The sequence below is a fragment of the Vombatus ursinus genome, unplaced genomic scaffold (genome assembly GCF_900497805.2).
Source record: "Vombatus ursinus unplaced genomic scaffold, bare-nosed wombat genome assembly UNPS02014951.1, whole genome shotgun sequence".
NCBI classification, from domain to species: domain Eukaryota; kingdom Metazoa; phylum Chordata; class Mammalia; order Diprotodontia; family Vombatidae; genus Vombatus; species Vombatus ursinus.
This window is the reverse complement of record NW_020954729.1, coordinates 507,930-521,241: the sequence shown is the minus strand read 5'-3', so window position 1 is coordinate 521,241 and position 13,312 is coordinate 507,930. Positions and strand designations below refer to the sequence as shown.

Genomic DNA, 13,312 nt, shown 5'->3' with positions numbered 1-13,312 from the left:
GGCAGCCACAGACAGCTGATTCAGTCATGGACTGCATGAAGAAGAAGCCTAGTATTCAGGACTTTGTTGTTGTTATTGAGTCGTTTTCAATCTTACCTGACTCTCTATGACCCTGTTTGGGGTTTTCTCAGCAAAGATACTGGAATGTTTTGCCATATCCTTCTCCAGTTCATTGTACAGAGAAGGAAACTGAGGCAAGCAGGGTGAAGTGACTTGCCCAGGGTCACCCAGCTAGTAAGTGTCTGAGGCCAGATTTAACTTAGGAAAGTGAATCTTCCTCACTCCAGGCCCGACACTCTATCCACAGCAGGGCCCCCTAGCTAGGGAGATGCTAATCTTCTTTCGCTCTGCCCTGGTCAGACCACTTGTGGAGTATTGGAGCTACACTTGTCCTCCTTGGCCCTGGAGGGCAATGGGTGAAAGTCACAAAGAGGAAGTTTTAGATTTGATGATGTCATGTCCTTCCAACTCTAAGGTTCAGTAATTCTTTTGGAAAGGGAGGGAGTGATTGCCCAAGGTCACACAGCCAGGAAGGGCTGAGCTAGGTCTAGAAGCCAGGGCTGGAGACTCAGGCCAAGACTATTCTCACTAAACTGGTTATTTCTCTTTATTTGGTTGGCCGAGCACTAAGGATAACTCACACAGAAACCGAGGGAAACATTGAAATAGGAAAAACCAGCAGGTGTCTGTTGGCCATAGTAATTTCTTCCTTCCTTCTAAGTGACTTCCTACTGCTTTTTATTGCCATAGAAACCTGGTAGTGCGCAAGCGCAGAAAGGCCTGACAAAGGCCAGAACAAAGAAACACAGATAGGCCTGAGCTCTTCTTGCTTGCTAGATCTCTGAGCACAGGGTCTCAGATGCAGGGTCCAGGAGGTGAAGAAGGGTCCCTGCAGGCAAGGACCTGGGAAGCCTTTCAGAAAGGAATGGAGGCAGTGCAGGTGGGCTCAGTGGATAGAGCACTGGTCCTGGAGTCAGAGAAACCCGAGTTCAAATCTGGCCTTAGACACTTACTAGCTGTGTGACCCTAGGCAAGTCACTTAACCCTGATGGCCTTAAAAAAAAAAGGAGAGAGGGAAGGAAGGAAAGAGGAATGATGACAAAGGTGAGCTACTTAGTAAAGGGGCAAATGCAGAGAGCAATGAGCTAAAAGGCATAGCAAGATAGATGGTCATAAGAACATGGCATGCATTCATGTACCCCTCTCCCCTTTTACCAAAGGAGCTGGGATGGAAGCTGGTAGGGCAAGATAGAAATCATCATGTGATTGGATCCAAGGGCCATTGGGCGGCTGTGTCTGCCCTGAGAGAAGACAGTCAACCCCCACGACCACACTATCGATTTCAAACTGAAGGGCCCACAGAGACCATCTAGTCTTATGCCCTCATTTTATAGATGAGGAAAACTAGCCCCCAGAAGGGTTTAGTGATTTGCCGATGGTCAAGAAGCATTTACTAAGCTCCTACAATGTGCCAGGCACTGTGCTAAGCTCAGTAGATACAAAGAAAGGCTGTAAAAATAGTTCCTGCTCTCCAGGATGTCATAATCTAGTAGGGGGAGGGGGGCAGAATTGGGATTTGAAGCCATATCCACCACTTTTTCCACTGAAAGAGCATACATTCCACATGCCTCTCAGAGATGGAGGAATGAAGGAATTTGCTTGGCAGTAATCAAACAGCAGTAATAAGCAGAATACATTGAGGTATTGGAATCTGCATTAGCCTGGGAATTGGGTCTCATTCCAGCTTCTGCCCCTGATTTCTGCCCATGTAGACATGTCACCATACTTTTACCTTTGCCACCTCCCTCCTTTCTTTCACCAAAGGTCACAGTGACTTGTATCAGTTTATTGATGCCCTTTAGTTTTGGATACCACATCTGGAATGTCCATTCTTGAAATGTAGAACGATAGTCACAAGAGCAGTGGCCCTGTCCTACTTGATTCTATATCCCAAATATGTGTGGATTTATCAATATAAATTCCCTGTTCCTCCATTAAACTTCACTTATAGCAAAGAAAAAGTCAAATCCAACTGGCCAACCTACCAGTGTATTCAGCATTCTGCTCCTTAATCCACCGCCAAGGGAATCCTGCTGCATCTTTGGTTCTCTATGTCTAAGACTGGCCATTACCATGAAGAGAAATTCAAGTGCCCTTTCAAGTTGTTTTCTTTCAATGATTGTCGTTGTCATTTTAGGTATCATTTTTGGCTGTGTTTTCTTCACTTTGCATTAATTCATACGAGTTTTCTCATGTTGCTCTCAGTTCTTCATGGTCATTGTTTCTTATGGTGCAGTACGGGTCCACTACTTCCAAATACCTCAGTTTGGTTTCCCAATTGATGGGTGCCCACTTTATTTCCACTTTTTTGCTAACAAAGACAGTGCCAGTGCAAACGTTTTTGTACATATGGGGCTTCATTTTCTGTCTTTGGCCTCCTTGGGGTAGACACCTGGTGATTGGATTGCTAGATCTCTGAGCACAGGGTCTCAGATGCAGGGTCTGGGAGGTGAAGAATGAGGATGAGTTACAAATGCCAACAACCTAAAGCAAGTCAAACTTCTCAGGAATGAGGACAGTACAGCTAGAAACAACTTAAGACCATTGCTGATTAATTTCCGGGGGACAGGTACTCAAAACTCCTGCTTTTTGCCCCCAAGAAGGAGCAAGAGCCAAGCCAACTCAGGCCCCAGGAACTTCCATTCTAAAGCAGACCATAGGATCATAATCTAAAATTGGAGGGACCTCCGGTCATTGAGTCCTGGGCCATCATTTGACAGATGCCTTCAATTGCCTCAGCCAAGGTCCCCAGGTTCTGTCTGGTCCAGAACTCTTTCCATAGACCCCCTTCTAAGCCTGCTGCAGCTCCGACACCAAGTAAGTCGAATCATGACATTATAAGAAGAAGCTAGGGTAACTTTGATCCTTGAGGAGGGGACATTCTTACTGGTCTGTCAGAGAAAGGTTGGCCTGCCCCATCCTTGTGCTCTGCCCCACCCTGAACCCCAAACAACAGACCATTCAGCCACATGAGCCCCTTGCAGTGTCAGAGTTCACAGGAATACAGGGGTATGCACTGGCATATGCCCCTAGTACACACAAGCCAAAACAGTCACATGCACAGGCTGCCCCACATGGTCTTGTGATGGGAGATGCCAAGCCAGAAGAGGGGGGGTCGGTCTCTTTTTTCCTCCTTTGCAGTGTAGCTGCCCAGGAGGCAGCTGCTCCTGGTTCGGCTGATCAACACCTCTGGTTGGCCTGGCACTGGCCCAATCCATCAGCCAAAACAGTTCTGAATTTTGCCTGCATGGGGCAGGCCTAGGCCTGGCTCTGTGGCTTCTCCAGGATGACACCCACAGGAAGCTGAACAATCAGCCCTCCTCTTCACTCTGTCGATGACTTTCGGGGCTCGAGGAATGCTAAGGCATTTAGGTCAATCTTTCGGAGTGTTAGGGTATCAGTGTTTCTCCATGTACGCTCAGTGGTCTCAGCTGCCAGGCTGAGGAGCAAGGAAGAGGAAGAAGGAGGTTATTTGTACCTTTGTGACCTGGGCCATGATCTGTAGAGCCCTTCAGGATTTAGCTCCACAAGGGACCTCAGAGTCCAATCTGTCCTCGCCTCCCATGATTTTACAGATGAGTGAAATAATCCCTAGACGGGGGAGGGGACTTGGCCAAGGTCATACAGGTGCTAAGTGGCAGAGTTGGCATTTGAACCCAGGTCTTTCAACTCCAAGGCCAATCCACTTTCCACCCTACCATGCACACAGTCAGGATGGTGAGGTTTGTTAGTGACCACACAGTTCAGCCCTCTTCATTTCATGGCTGAGAAAACTGAGGCCCAGAGAGGAGGAGGGGCTGGTCAAAGGTCCTGGCCTAGCTGGAGTTGGGCAGAAGGGGTAGTGGGGCTTGGAAGGCCTTTTGTGTAGAGAGCGGCTACTGGCTCAGTCTCTGGGTATGCTTTGCAGAGAGCTCTGCTCTCCCTGACTCTGTGGACATGGTGGGGTGCAGTGAGCTGATGGATCTGGGGAGTCCAAGCCCCAGCTTGGGATCCTGGAACTTCTTCCCTTTGGGACCTTGGGCAAATCATTGCTCACCTGTCTGGGCCTCCGTTTCCCATCTGTACAATGCAGGGGCAGTTTGGATGATACATAAGGGACCCTTTTCAACCCTGAATTCGAATTTCAATGATTCTCCTTAAAGGGGAGGAGGGACTGGCATGGAGGATTCCCACTCCCAGCTCTAAGAAAAAGGAAACTGTGCTACATTGAGGGAAGAAGCAGGAGGCATGTCTGCCAGCCATGGCACTGCCCCAAACTAGCTGTGTTTTTTTGCACCCAAATGGGCATCATTCTGCCCAGTAGAAAAATAAGAGGGCTGGGCTTGATGGTGTCTCATTTCAAATCCTCCACTCCTTTTAGACAAGAGTAGAACTGGATATGAGGGTGGGGGCTCAGTGCCCATGTGTAGGAAGGAAGAAAATAAGCGTTTTTAAGCACCTACTATGTGTCAGCACTGTGCTAAGCACTTTAGAAATACTATCTCGTTTGATCCTCATGGCAACCCTGGGAGGTAGATACTATTATTATATTCATTTTACAAATGGAGAAACTGAGGCAAACAGAGGGTTAAATGGCTTGCCCAGAGTCACATAGCTAGTAAATGTCTTTCAGGTCTTCCAGATTCTAGGCCCAGCACTCTATTCACTGTGCCACCCGATTGCATCTCTGTAAGTTTAGAGCATCAGGATTGAATACTAGCAAGGGCCGACCCAGAGGGAGGTGACATCAGTCTGCCCAACTTGGTGGGATGAAGGCCAGGGAAGGAGACATTTCTTCCTATCCCCTGGCTAGGAATAACCTTTTTACCCAAAGCCTGATAGTTGTTGAGCCCCACCAAGTCAGCAGTCCTCACTTGCCCATCTCTTAAGCCATGCCCCTGGGTAGCGCTGCTCTAAGGGCTCAGATTCCTTGCTCTGACTTCAGGAAGGCCAGTGACAAGGAGCAATGAAACCAGTAGCAGGGGGCCCTGCTGCCCTTCCTCATCCCTAGCAGTCAAGAACCCCAGGAAGAAGGCTAGCCAGCCAGGAGCTGTAGGCAAAAAAGATCGTCCTGGCATAGGTAGGCCTCCCTGGGTTGTTGGCACTAGCCCTTACCCTCCACCCCAGGCATGTCCTTGTCATGACTCTTCTTCTACTTTGCTCCCTATCACCTCCCTCCCTGTATCTGTTCCCCTTACCTCTTCCTTCCTTCCTTCTCCTCAGTTCCAGGATTCAATCCCATGTGCATGAGTGGGGATTTACTGATTCCCTGCTCTCTGCAAGGCTTTGGGAAGAGGAGAGGAGACAGGACTCCAGGGTCCCTTTCCCTCAGAGAGATGACTGTTAGAGGAGATGAGAGGTGTACAAAAACAATTTGAACATAAGATGGACAAGATGTGATGAGTAGAAACAAAGTTGGAAGGCTGTGGCTGATGAGTGCACTTGAGGGAGACAGACCTAGTGCTATATAAGTGAATATAAATGAACTGCATAAATGCTTCTTCATTCTTCCTTCCTTACTGGATGGAGGACAATCCAATAAGACTTCCTGGAAGAGGTGGTCATTGAGCCAGGCCTTGGAGGATGGGTAGGTTTCCCTAAGAAAACTGCCATCTACCTTGTTGCATAGTGAGGGGAGACGGGAGCCTTATTGCCCTGGCTAAGTGGTGAATGGGGAAGGGGAGCAGGGTGGGGAACGTGGTCAGGCCTGTACTTTAGAAAAGTGGTTTGGCAGATAGAGAGACGATAGAAGCCAGGAGTTTGATTAGGAGGGCCCTGTGATAGTCCAGGTGAGAGAGGGTAAGGCCCTGAATGAGGTGTTAACCTAGTGAGTGGAGAGAAAGGACTCCCTGCAGACCGTCCATTCCACAGGCCTGTGGATCTATTGGGGATACATAGATGCTTGGAAAACCCTGGGCAGGTTGGGGTGGTTGGTATCTGCCTTTCTTTCTGTAGGGTTCTCTAGCTTGAGCAAGCCATGAGCCTGTGTGTTCCCACTTAGTTGGGAGACTGAAGCAACTGGTAGGGTTTGTTAGGACAGAACAGGCTAGGACTGGCTGGCTGGAGGAACTATAGCCAAGTGATTCAGGTCTATAAAAACAAGCTGAGGGTAACTACTGCCAGCCTCCCACAGCCCAACCTAGCAGGCCCCACCAGGGCACCTGAGAGGCTGCTTGCAAAGGCCCCACCACACCCCAGGCCCAGCAAGCCCTGCCAGGATGGGCCTGGAGTGGGGCCCATAGGAGGCACCCTTCTGCTGGGGGTGATGAAGGTGATAATGAGGAGCTAATCCTTTTCTGCCTTCCAGAGCTGTTGAGTAGCTTGGTTCAGGAAGTCTTTATGCCAGTCCTTGTCACAGGTAGAGCTGTGAGCCCTGTTTGAGAGATGAGGAGCCAGGCTCAAGGAGCAGGGAAAGTGGCTTCTCTGAGAGGACCATTTCAAGGATCAGAAAGAGGAGGGCTCATGAAATCATTTTGGCATTTGGAGGGATGAGGCCCAAGTCTGCTCTCTACCATTCACCGCCTGTGGCACAAGTAGAGTGAGCTGCCAAGGCGGGTAGTGGGTTTTCCTCCCACTGGAGATCTGCAAGGCAAGTGGGGATGACCATTCACCAGACATGTTGGAAAGAGGATTCTTTTTCCTGTATGGTTTCAACTAGATAGCCACTGAAGTCCTTTTCCGCATTCAGATTCTGTGATTCTAGTGCCCTCATTAATTCAATTCATTCCCTCAACACACTGGTATTAAGCAAAGCCAGTATCTGCCACTTTTACTACAGGCATGATCTTGAGCATTCTCTGAACCTTGGTCTCCTCATCTGTAAAATGAGAGAGTTGGACTAAATGCCCTCTAAGGGTCCTTCTGGCTCAAAATGTGTGAGCCAATGGACAGCTGTGTGCCAGGGATCAGCCCGGGTTGTCCTGAAAGATTGCGTGATGTTCCCTGGAGGTAGAATTCTACCTTTTATCACCAGTTTGGGAAACCAGAGAGCTTCTATCTGGAGCAGGTGGTTTTCAGTGTTTGTTGATTTGGTTGGATTTGCTCACAGTGGGTGTAGGAGGGCCTTCCCTGGAGGCCAAGGATTCCCAGATTGGTCCAAAGCATAAACCCAGGGTTGGGGTTAAGCAGGCACAAGCATGTACGTGCACACGCACACACACACACACACACACACACACACACCACACAGACACAGAGCAAAGTGTGTGGTCTTTGGGTGGCCTTTACTAAAGTGGCTTTTACACAGAAGTTTGGAATCCACTTAAGTCATCCAAGGGAGATTGTGTGTAACCAATAGAATAACTGTTTGCTACAGGCTGAAAGCAGCAGCAGGTATGTGTTTGGAGGGAGAGGAAGGAAGAAATGACTGATGGGATCCATGGATTTGCACAAACTGAACAGAATGGAAAAGATGAGAATGCCCTCATTTGTACAGTTGAGGAAACTGAGGCCCAGAAAGGCTAAGTAATTTGAACCAAAGTCACATGATTAATGAGTGGCAGGGCCAGGTCTCAAATGCCAGTTTCCCGAATCCCAGGCCACTGTTCTTTTCACTGTACCAGGCTGCCTTAGACCATAATGGGGAGGGAGGAAGGGGTGAAGCATTTTTAAGCATGATAGAGGATCATAGGATCATAAATCTAGAGCTGGAATGAACCTGAGACCAAAGTCAAATCCACTCATTTTACAGTTGAGGAAACTGAGGCCCAGAGAGGAGAAGTGACTCACTCATTCAAGGTCACACAGCTAGTAAGTATCAAAACTGGGGTTTGGAGCCAAGCCCTCTAACTTCAGATCCAGTAGGCTTCCACCATACCCAGCTGTAGCAATTCTGATCATTTAGATAGGAACAGAGTTCAGTAAGTGATAGGAAACCTGTTGTTTGACATGCATCCTTCTAGGGAAACCTGGCTACTGATGCCTTTCAAAGTTCACATAGCACCGATACAAACCAGGTGAGTCAATTCAGTGACCCTTTCAGTGAACAAAACCTCCAGAAACAGAGCAATCAGAGAGGGCTTAGGCGTCCCCCCCATCAGTCTCAGCTCTTGGGCACTGGACAGCTGAAGGCACCGCTGGTTGAGCCTGTAATGGCAATTCTCAGCACTGAGCCCTGACCCTAATGGCTGCACAGCCCCAGCAGGACTTAACTGTACATGGGCTGCTAATTTCCTTTTATTTCTTTTTTTATTAATTTATTTTAAACTTAAATACAAAATAGGAAAAGAAAAAAAGCATTGCCATGTGCACAGCAGAACTTGAGAGGATTCAAAATATACAGCAGTAAATTTCCATTTCGAGGAAGCCTATATAGTAAAAACTATGCACTGTGTTCAGAGTTGTCCATGTTTGCTTTGCTTCCTTGTGAGTTTTCTTTTGTTCTCTGCTGTGCACTTTTTACTTTGCTCTTTTGTCCCCCTTCCTCCTCCTTCCTCCCCAATACGGCTACAATTAAGCACAAATATACACACATACATACATATACATATATACACACAAACATATACAAACATACATACACTTACATACACATACATCTGCTTAGATATCTATAATCATCCTCACATATAGACATATACATTCATATGCATCTATGTAAGGCTATACTATACTTGTTTGTCCTCTTCTCTGAGGGTGGATAACTTCTTCCTTCATAAGTCCAAGTCTTTCCATATTTTTCTAAGTCCACTGACTCATCATTTCTTACATCACAGCAATATTCCAACCTTATACTGGTTAGTTATTTTAAATAGTCTAAGACAATATTGATTAATATAGCTAACATATAGTATAGTTTCCCTATTTTTCTCTTTTGCTTAAATCTATTTTAGCTTTAATTTTGTTGGAGATCACGATTACTACCCCTGGTTTTTTCCCATAATAAATTCTATTCCTGATCTTTATTTTATGCTTGCTTGTGTGTATCTCTTATTTCCTATGCCTTCTGACTCCTCTACTTTACTTCTACCCTGCCACCTTGCCCTCCTATTCCTTAACCTACCCCCTCAAAGATCCCTCCCTTATCCTCTTCCCCCAACCCTTTCCCCTTGCCCTCTTCTTTCTGTCTGAATTTAGAAGATGCTAATTTCTTCTGTAGGACTGGGTTCATTTGTTTTTGTTTTCAGTTATAATGGGGAAAAGAGGATGAAAGAGGGACTCAGAGAATGGGGGTGATGTTATGATGGAATGGATCATTGACCAAGGGAGGACAGAACAACTCAATTCTCATTTTTATTCTGTTTTCTCTGCCAGGGATCTTTGGTCTTTGGACTAGAAAGCACAGAATAAAAATGACTTTAAACCCAAGATAAGTAGGCAGATAATAAGAGAGCATTTTGATGAGGGCGAGTCACTTGGCCCAGAAGAACCACATGCCCAAGTACTGAAAGAACTAGCTGAGGTACTTACTAAGCCTCTATTGGTATTCTGGAGAAGAGAAGTTAGCCCCAGGCTGGAGCAGAGCAAATGTCCCAAATTTCAAATAAGAGGAGAAAGCTACCTGTCAATCATAAGCCAATGGGCTTGATTGAAATTCCTGGCAAACGTCTCACACATCTTATTAAGGGGACAGTTCATGAACATTTAGAAAAGGGAGTGTTTAATCAGAGAAAGCCAGCATGACTTCTTCACAAACAGGTTATGATAGATTGGCCAGAGATTGATAGATGAGGAGAGCACTGTCAGTAAGAGTTTACCTAGATTTTGGCAAAGCATTTGCCCAAGTTGTTCATGCTGTATGTGTGGACAGTATGGAGAGATGTGAACTAGGGCACAACCCTTTTTCCCCTACTTAATAGTATTTTATTTTTTCCAATTGCATGTAAAGATAGTTTTCAACATTCACTTTTATAAGATTTTGAGTTCCAATCTTTTTTCTCCTTCCTCAAGATGGCATGCAATCTGATATAGGCTATGCATGGACAGTCATATTAAACCTATTTCCACATTAGTCATGTTGTGAAAGAAGAATGAGAACAAAAGAGGAAAACCACAAGAAAGAAAAAAAAAACAAAAAAAGAGAGCAAATAGTATGCTTCCATCTGCATTCAGACTCCATAGTTCTTTCTCTGGATGTGGATAGCATTTTCCATCATGAGTCTTTTGGAATTGTCTTAGATCATTGAACTGCTAAGAAAAGCAAAGTCTATCAAAGCTGGTCATTGCACAGTGTTGCTGTTACTGGGGCACAACCCTTTATAGTTAGATGAATTTGGAAAGGGTAAGATGACAACATCCAAAGAACAGTCCGTAGTGGGGCTATGTCTCCTTAGAAAAAGTCCTCCAGGGAGTGCTCCAGACACCTGAGCTCTGTTCTTCAACATTTTTAGCTAGGAAGTGCTGGGGGTGGGGGAGTCATGTTTCCTGCAAGGTCAGTATGGGGCAGCACTGGAAATGGTGGCCCCCAGAGCTCACATTATCTTTGGCTGCATTAAGAAGGGTTCTTCTCCAGAACTCCTGAGCCCAGGATCTTGCCATTTTGGAATGCCCTGGGCAGGCCACATCTGGGGTGAATGGGCTCAGGCTTTTGATGAGCTGGAGACTGTGCAGAGGAGGGCAACCAAGCATGAGGAGGGGACTGGCTGAGATCAACTGGAACAACTAGAAATACTGAGCTTGAAGAAAAGATGATTTGAGGGTGAGGGAAGGGGATCATTAGGGGATGACAGGCTCTGAAAGGCACAGCCATCATGTGATGTCTTCAGGTGCTTGGAAGGCTGGCCTAGGAATCTGTCATTCAGCAAGCATTTATTAAGTTGTGGATAAGGGAGGGAGGGCCTTGGTTCTAGCCCCACCAAGGTCCAGCCCAACTCCAGGCTCAATCCACCACAGGTAGTATGCTTGGGCCCTAGTCCAATCTCTGTAGGCTCCTAAGGTACTGAGAACTGGAACCTCTGGAAATCCATCACTATGGGGCACAGTACTGATGGTCTTCTTCATGCCAGGCTATGATTTAGCAGAAGAGAAAAATCCCTGCCATTCTTGGCAATTGCTGCCACCTAGGCTTGACACTTGGCCCTGAGTTTACCTCTCTGGGCCTCAGCTTTCCCATCTGTAATGCTGGGGGAGGAGGTGGGCAGGATGATCTCTGAAGGTTGTCCTAAGTCAGAGAGCCTGGAGGAAGAAGAATATTTTCTAGGTGGCACAGAGCAGATTTGCAGTCAATAGAGTGAGGTTCAAATCCTGTTTATCCCGTATGTGTGTGTGACCTCAGACAAGTCAATTGACTTCTCTGGGCCTCATTTTTCTTATCTGTAAAACAAGGAGGTTGGATTAACTGATCTCTGTCCCTTCCAGCTCACCATCTTTGATCCCATGATTTTCCATGAGGTTTCCTTCCAGGCTCAGTTCCTGAAAGCTTTTCTCTAGTAGCCAGTGTTCTCTCCCCACTCCTTCAATTGTCATCATCATCAATTATCAATTATCATTATCATCCATTATTACTGACCTGTTTGCATGTTGTTGCTCCCCTCTCTTCCCAGCCAAATGTAAGCTCCTGGAGGACAAGAACTGTTTCCATTTTTTTGGTACTTTGTTGGATTAAGTTGTTTGCTGAGCACACTCAGCTGCTCAAAGCTTCTGGGATCATTGCTGGTGGGTTTTGTCCCCATCTAATTAGCCACAGATGTGGAGAAGAAGCCACTGCTGCCTGGCAGAGCTCTCTGGGAGTGGTGGGATTTAGGGCACTGAACCAAGTTCTGCCACTGGCTGCAACAACAGTCAATGTCTTGTTTCCCCCAGAACCATTTGCTGTATTGCTCTGACCTGTGAATACACGGCCACAATATGATGCCTTTCGGAAAAACCCCCAAAGGTAAGTCCCTTGACTCCTGCCTCTCAGGTCCCTGTCCCTTTTTTTTCCAGGCCTCTGCCCCTCTCCTTTACTCTCTGAGAACTTCTCAGCTGAGAGGATTGAGCTAAAAATGCCATGCTAGGCTCTGTGCCCAGCCACCTGAGCTAGAGGACCTTGTTCTGGCCGCTAAGTTACTGAAGTGTTTCCACCATGTACTAGCACACCTTGAGGCAGGCAGTCTGTGGGGCTCCGTGTCCTGTAACCTTATACTTCATGTAGGCCACCTCTCTGGCTGAGGATGTGATCATCCCAGTCTGGTGATTGGGGCATGAAGCCTGGGGGCTGTGGAGTCTTTCCTTCTCTCCACTACGGCCGCCCCAGACCATGAGGCCTTCCCCCGGCTCTAGCAGGGCTCTTGTCTCCCCTCCAATGCATGGCACCCTTGAGCAGCCTCTGTCCTCGCCCATTCCATTACATGAGCTCACCTTGGTAACTTCGAAGTGCAGCTGTCTATTTAATTCACACCCTGGAATTCCATTGTCTGCATCATCACCCTTGTCTGTCTTAGATAACAGACACCCTAAATGCCGAGGACCCCATCTCCTTCCCTCTGTAGCTCTGTGCATAGCTCAGGACTTCTAGCCACAGTGGTGATGCTGCTGCTGAAACTTTGCCAATGACTCATTGTGCAGACGTGACTAGAACTGGATGCCATTTTTTTCCTCTAGCTGTAAAATGAGGCTAGGTGGGAAGAATCTCTGGGCTGCATATGTTCTCTAGAATGGAGATGGGCAAAACTCTGCCTCCATTTCTGTCCCTGGAGTAGACAGTGGAGTTATCTATCACGGATAAAGACTGAAATTGGGTGTAATCAAGAAATAGGAAAGGAGACCTTAGTCTTCAACTGTAACCATTGGTTTGAGCAAAGATCACCTTGGTTTCCTATACTCATTTGTGTCCATCAGTGAGCAGGGCTAATAATTGGAATACTTGAAAGGACCAAATGTAGGTCAATTTTAGGATGATATATTTACCATCCAGAATCACTGAATATTGTCTCCCCCTACCCCAGTGATGATGATGACCCAGGCATGGGACCTTACTTAGCTAGCAGATGGTTTTTTTTTTATTAATTTATTTTGATTTGTCAACTGTCATTTCCATAAGCTCTTGAGTTTTCAATTTTTCTCCCCCTCCCTCCCCACCTCCCTCCCCAAGATGGCATGCAACTTGATACAGGCTATACATATACATTCCTATTAAACATTTTCACATTAGTGATGTTGTAAGGAAGAATTAGAACCAATAGAAGGAACCACAAGAAAGAGGAAACAAAACACAACAGAAGAAGAAAAAAGAGCAAATAGTATGCTTCAATCTGCATTCAAACTCCATAGTTCTTTCTCTGGATGTGGATAGCATTTTCCATCATGAGACTTTTGGAGATGTCTTAGATCTTTGCATTGCTGAGAAGGGCTAAGT

General features: G+C 46.5%; 1 protein-coding gene across 1 annotated transcript in view; it reads left to right on the top strand.

The window, feature by feature from the left end:
- Positions 1-13,312, top strand: part of ZNF185 (zinc finger protein 185 with LIM domain) — a 62,949-nt gene that overhangs the window by 9,184 nt on the left and 40,453 nt on the right. Inside the window, exon 2 of the mRNA XM_027845076.1 lies at positions 11,779-11,851. Within this exon, the coding sequence (XP_027700877.1) occupies positions 11,824-11,851 (28 nt within the window). The 5' untranslated portion in view covers positions 11,779-11,823. The remainder of the gene's footprint in view (positions 1-11,778; positions 11,852-13,312) is intronic.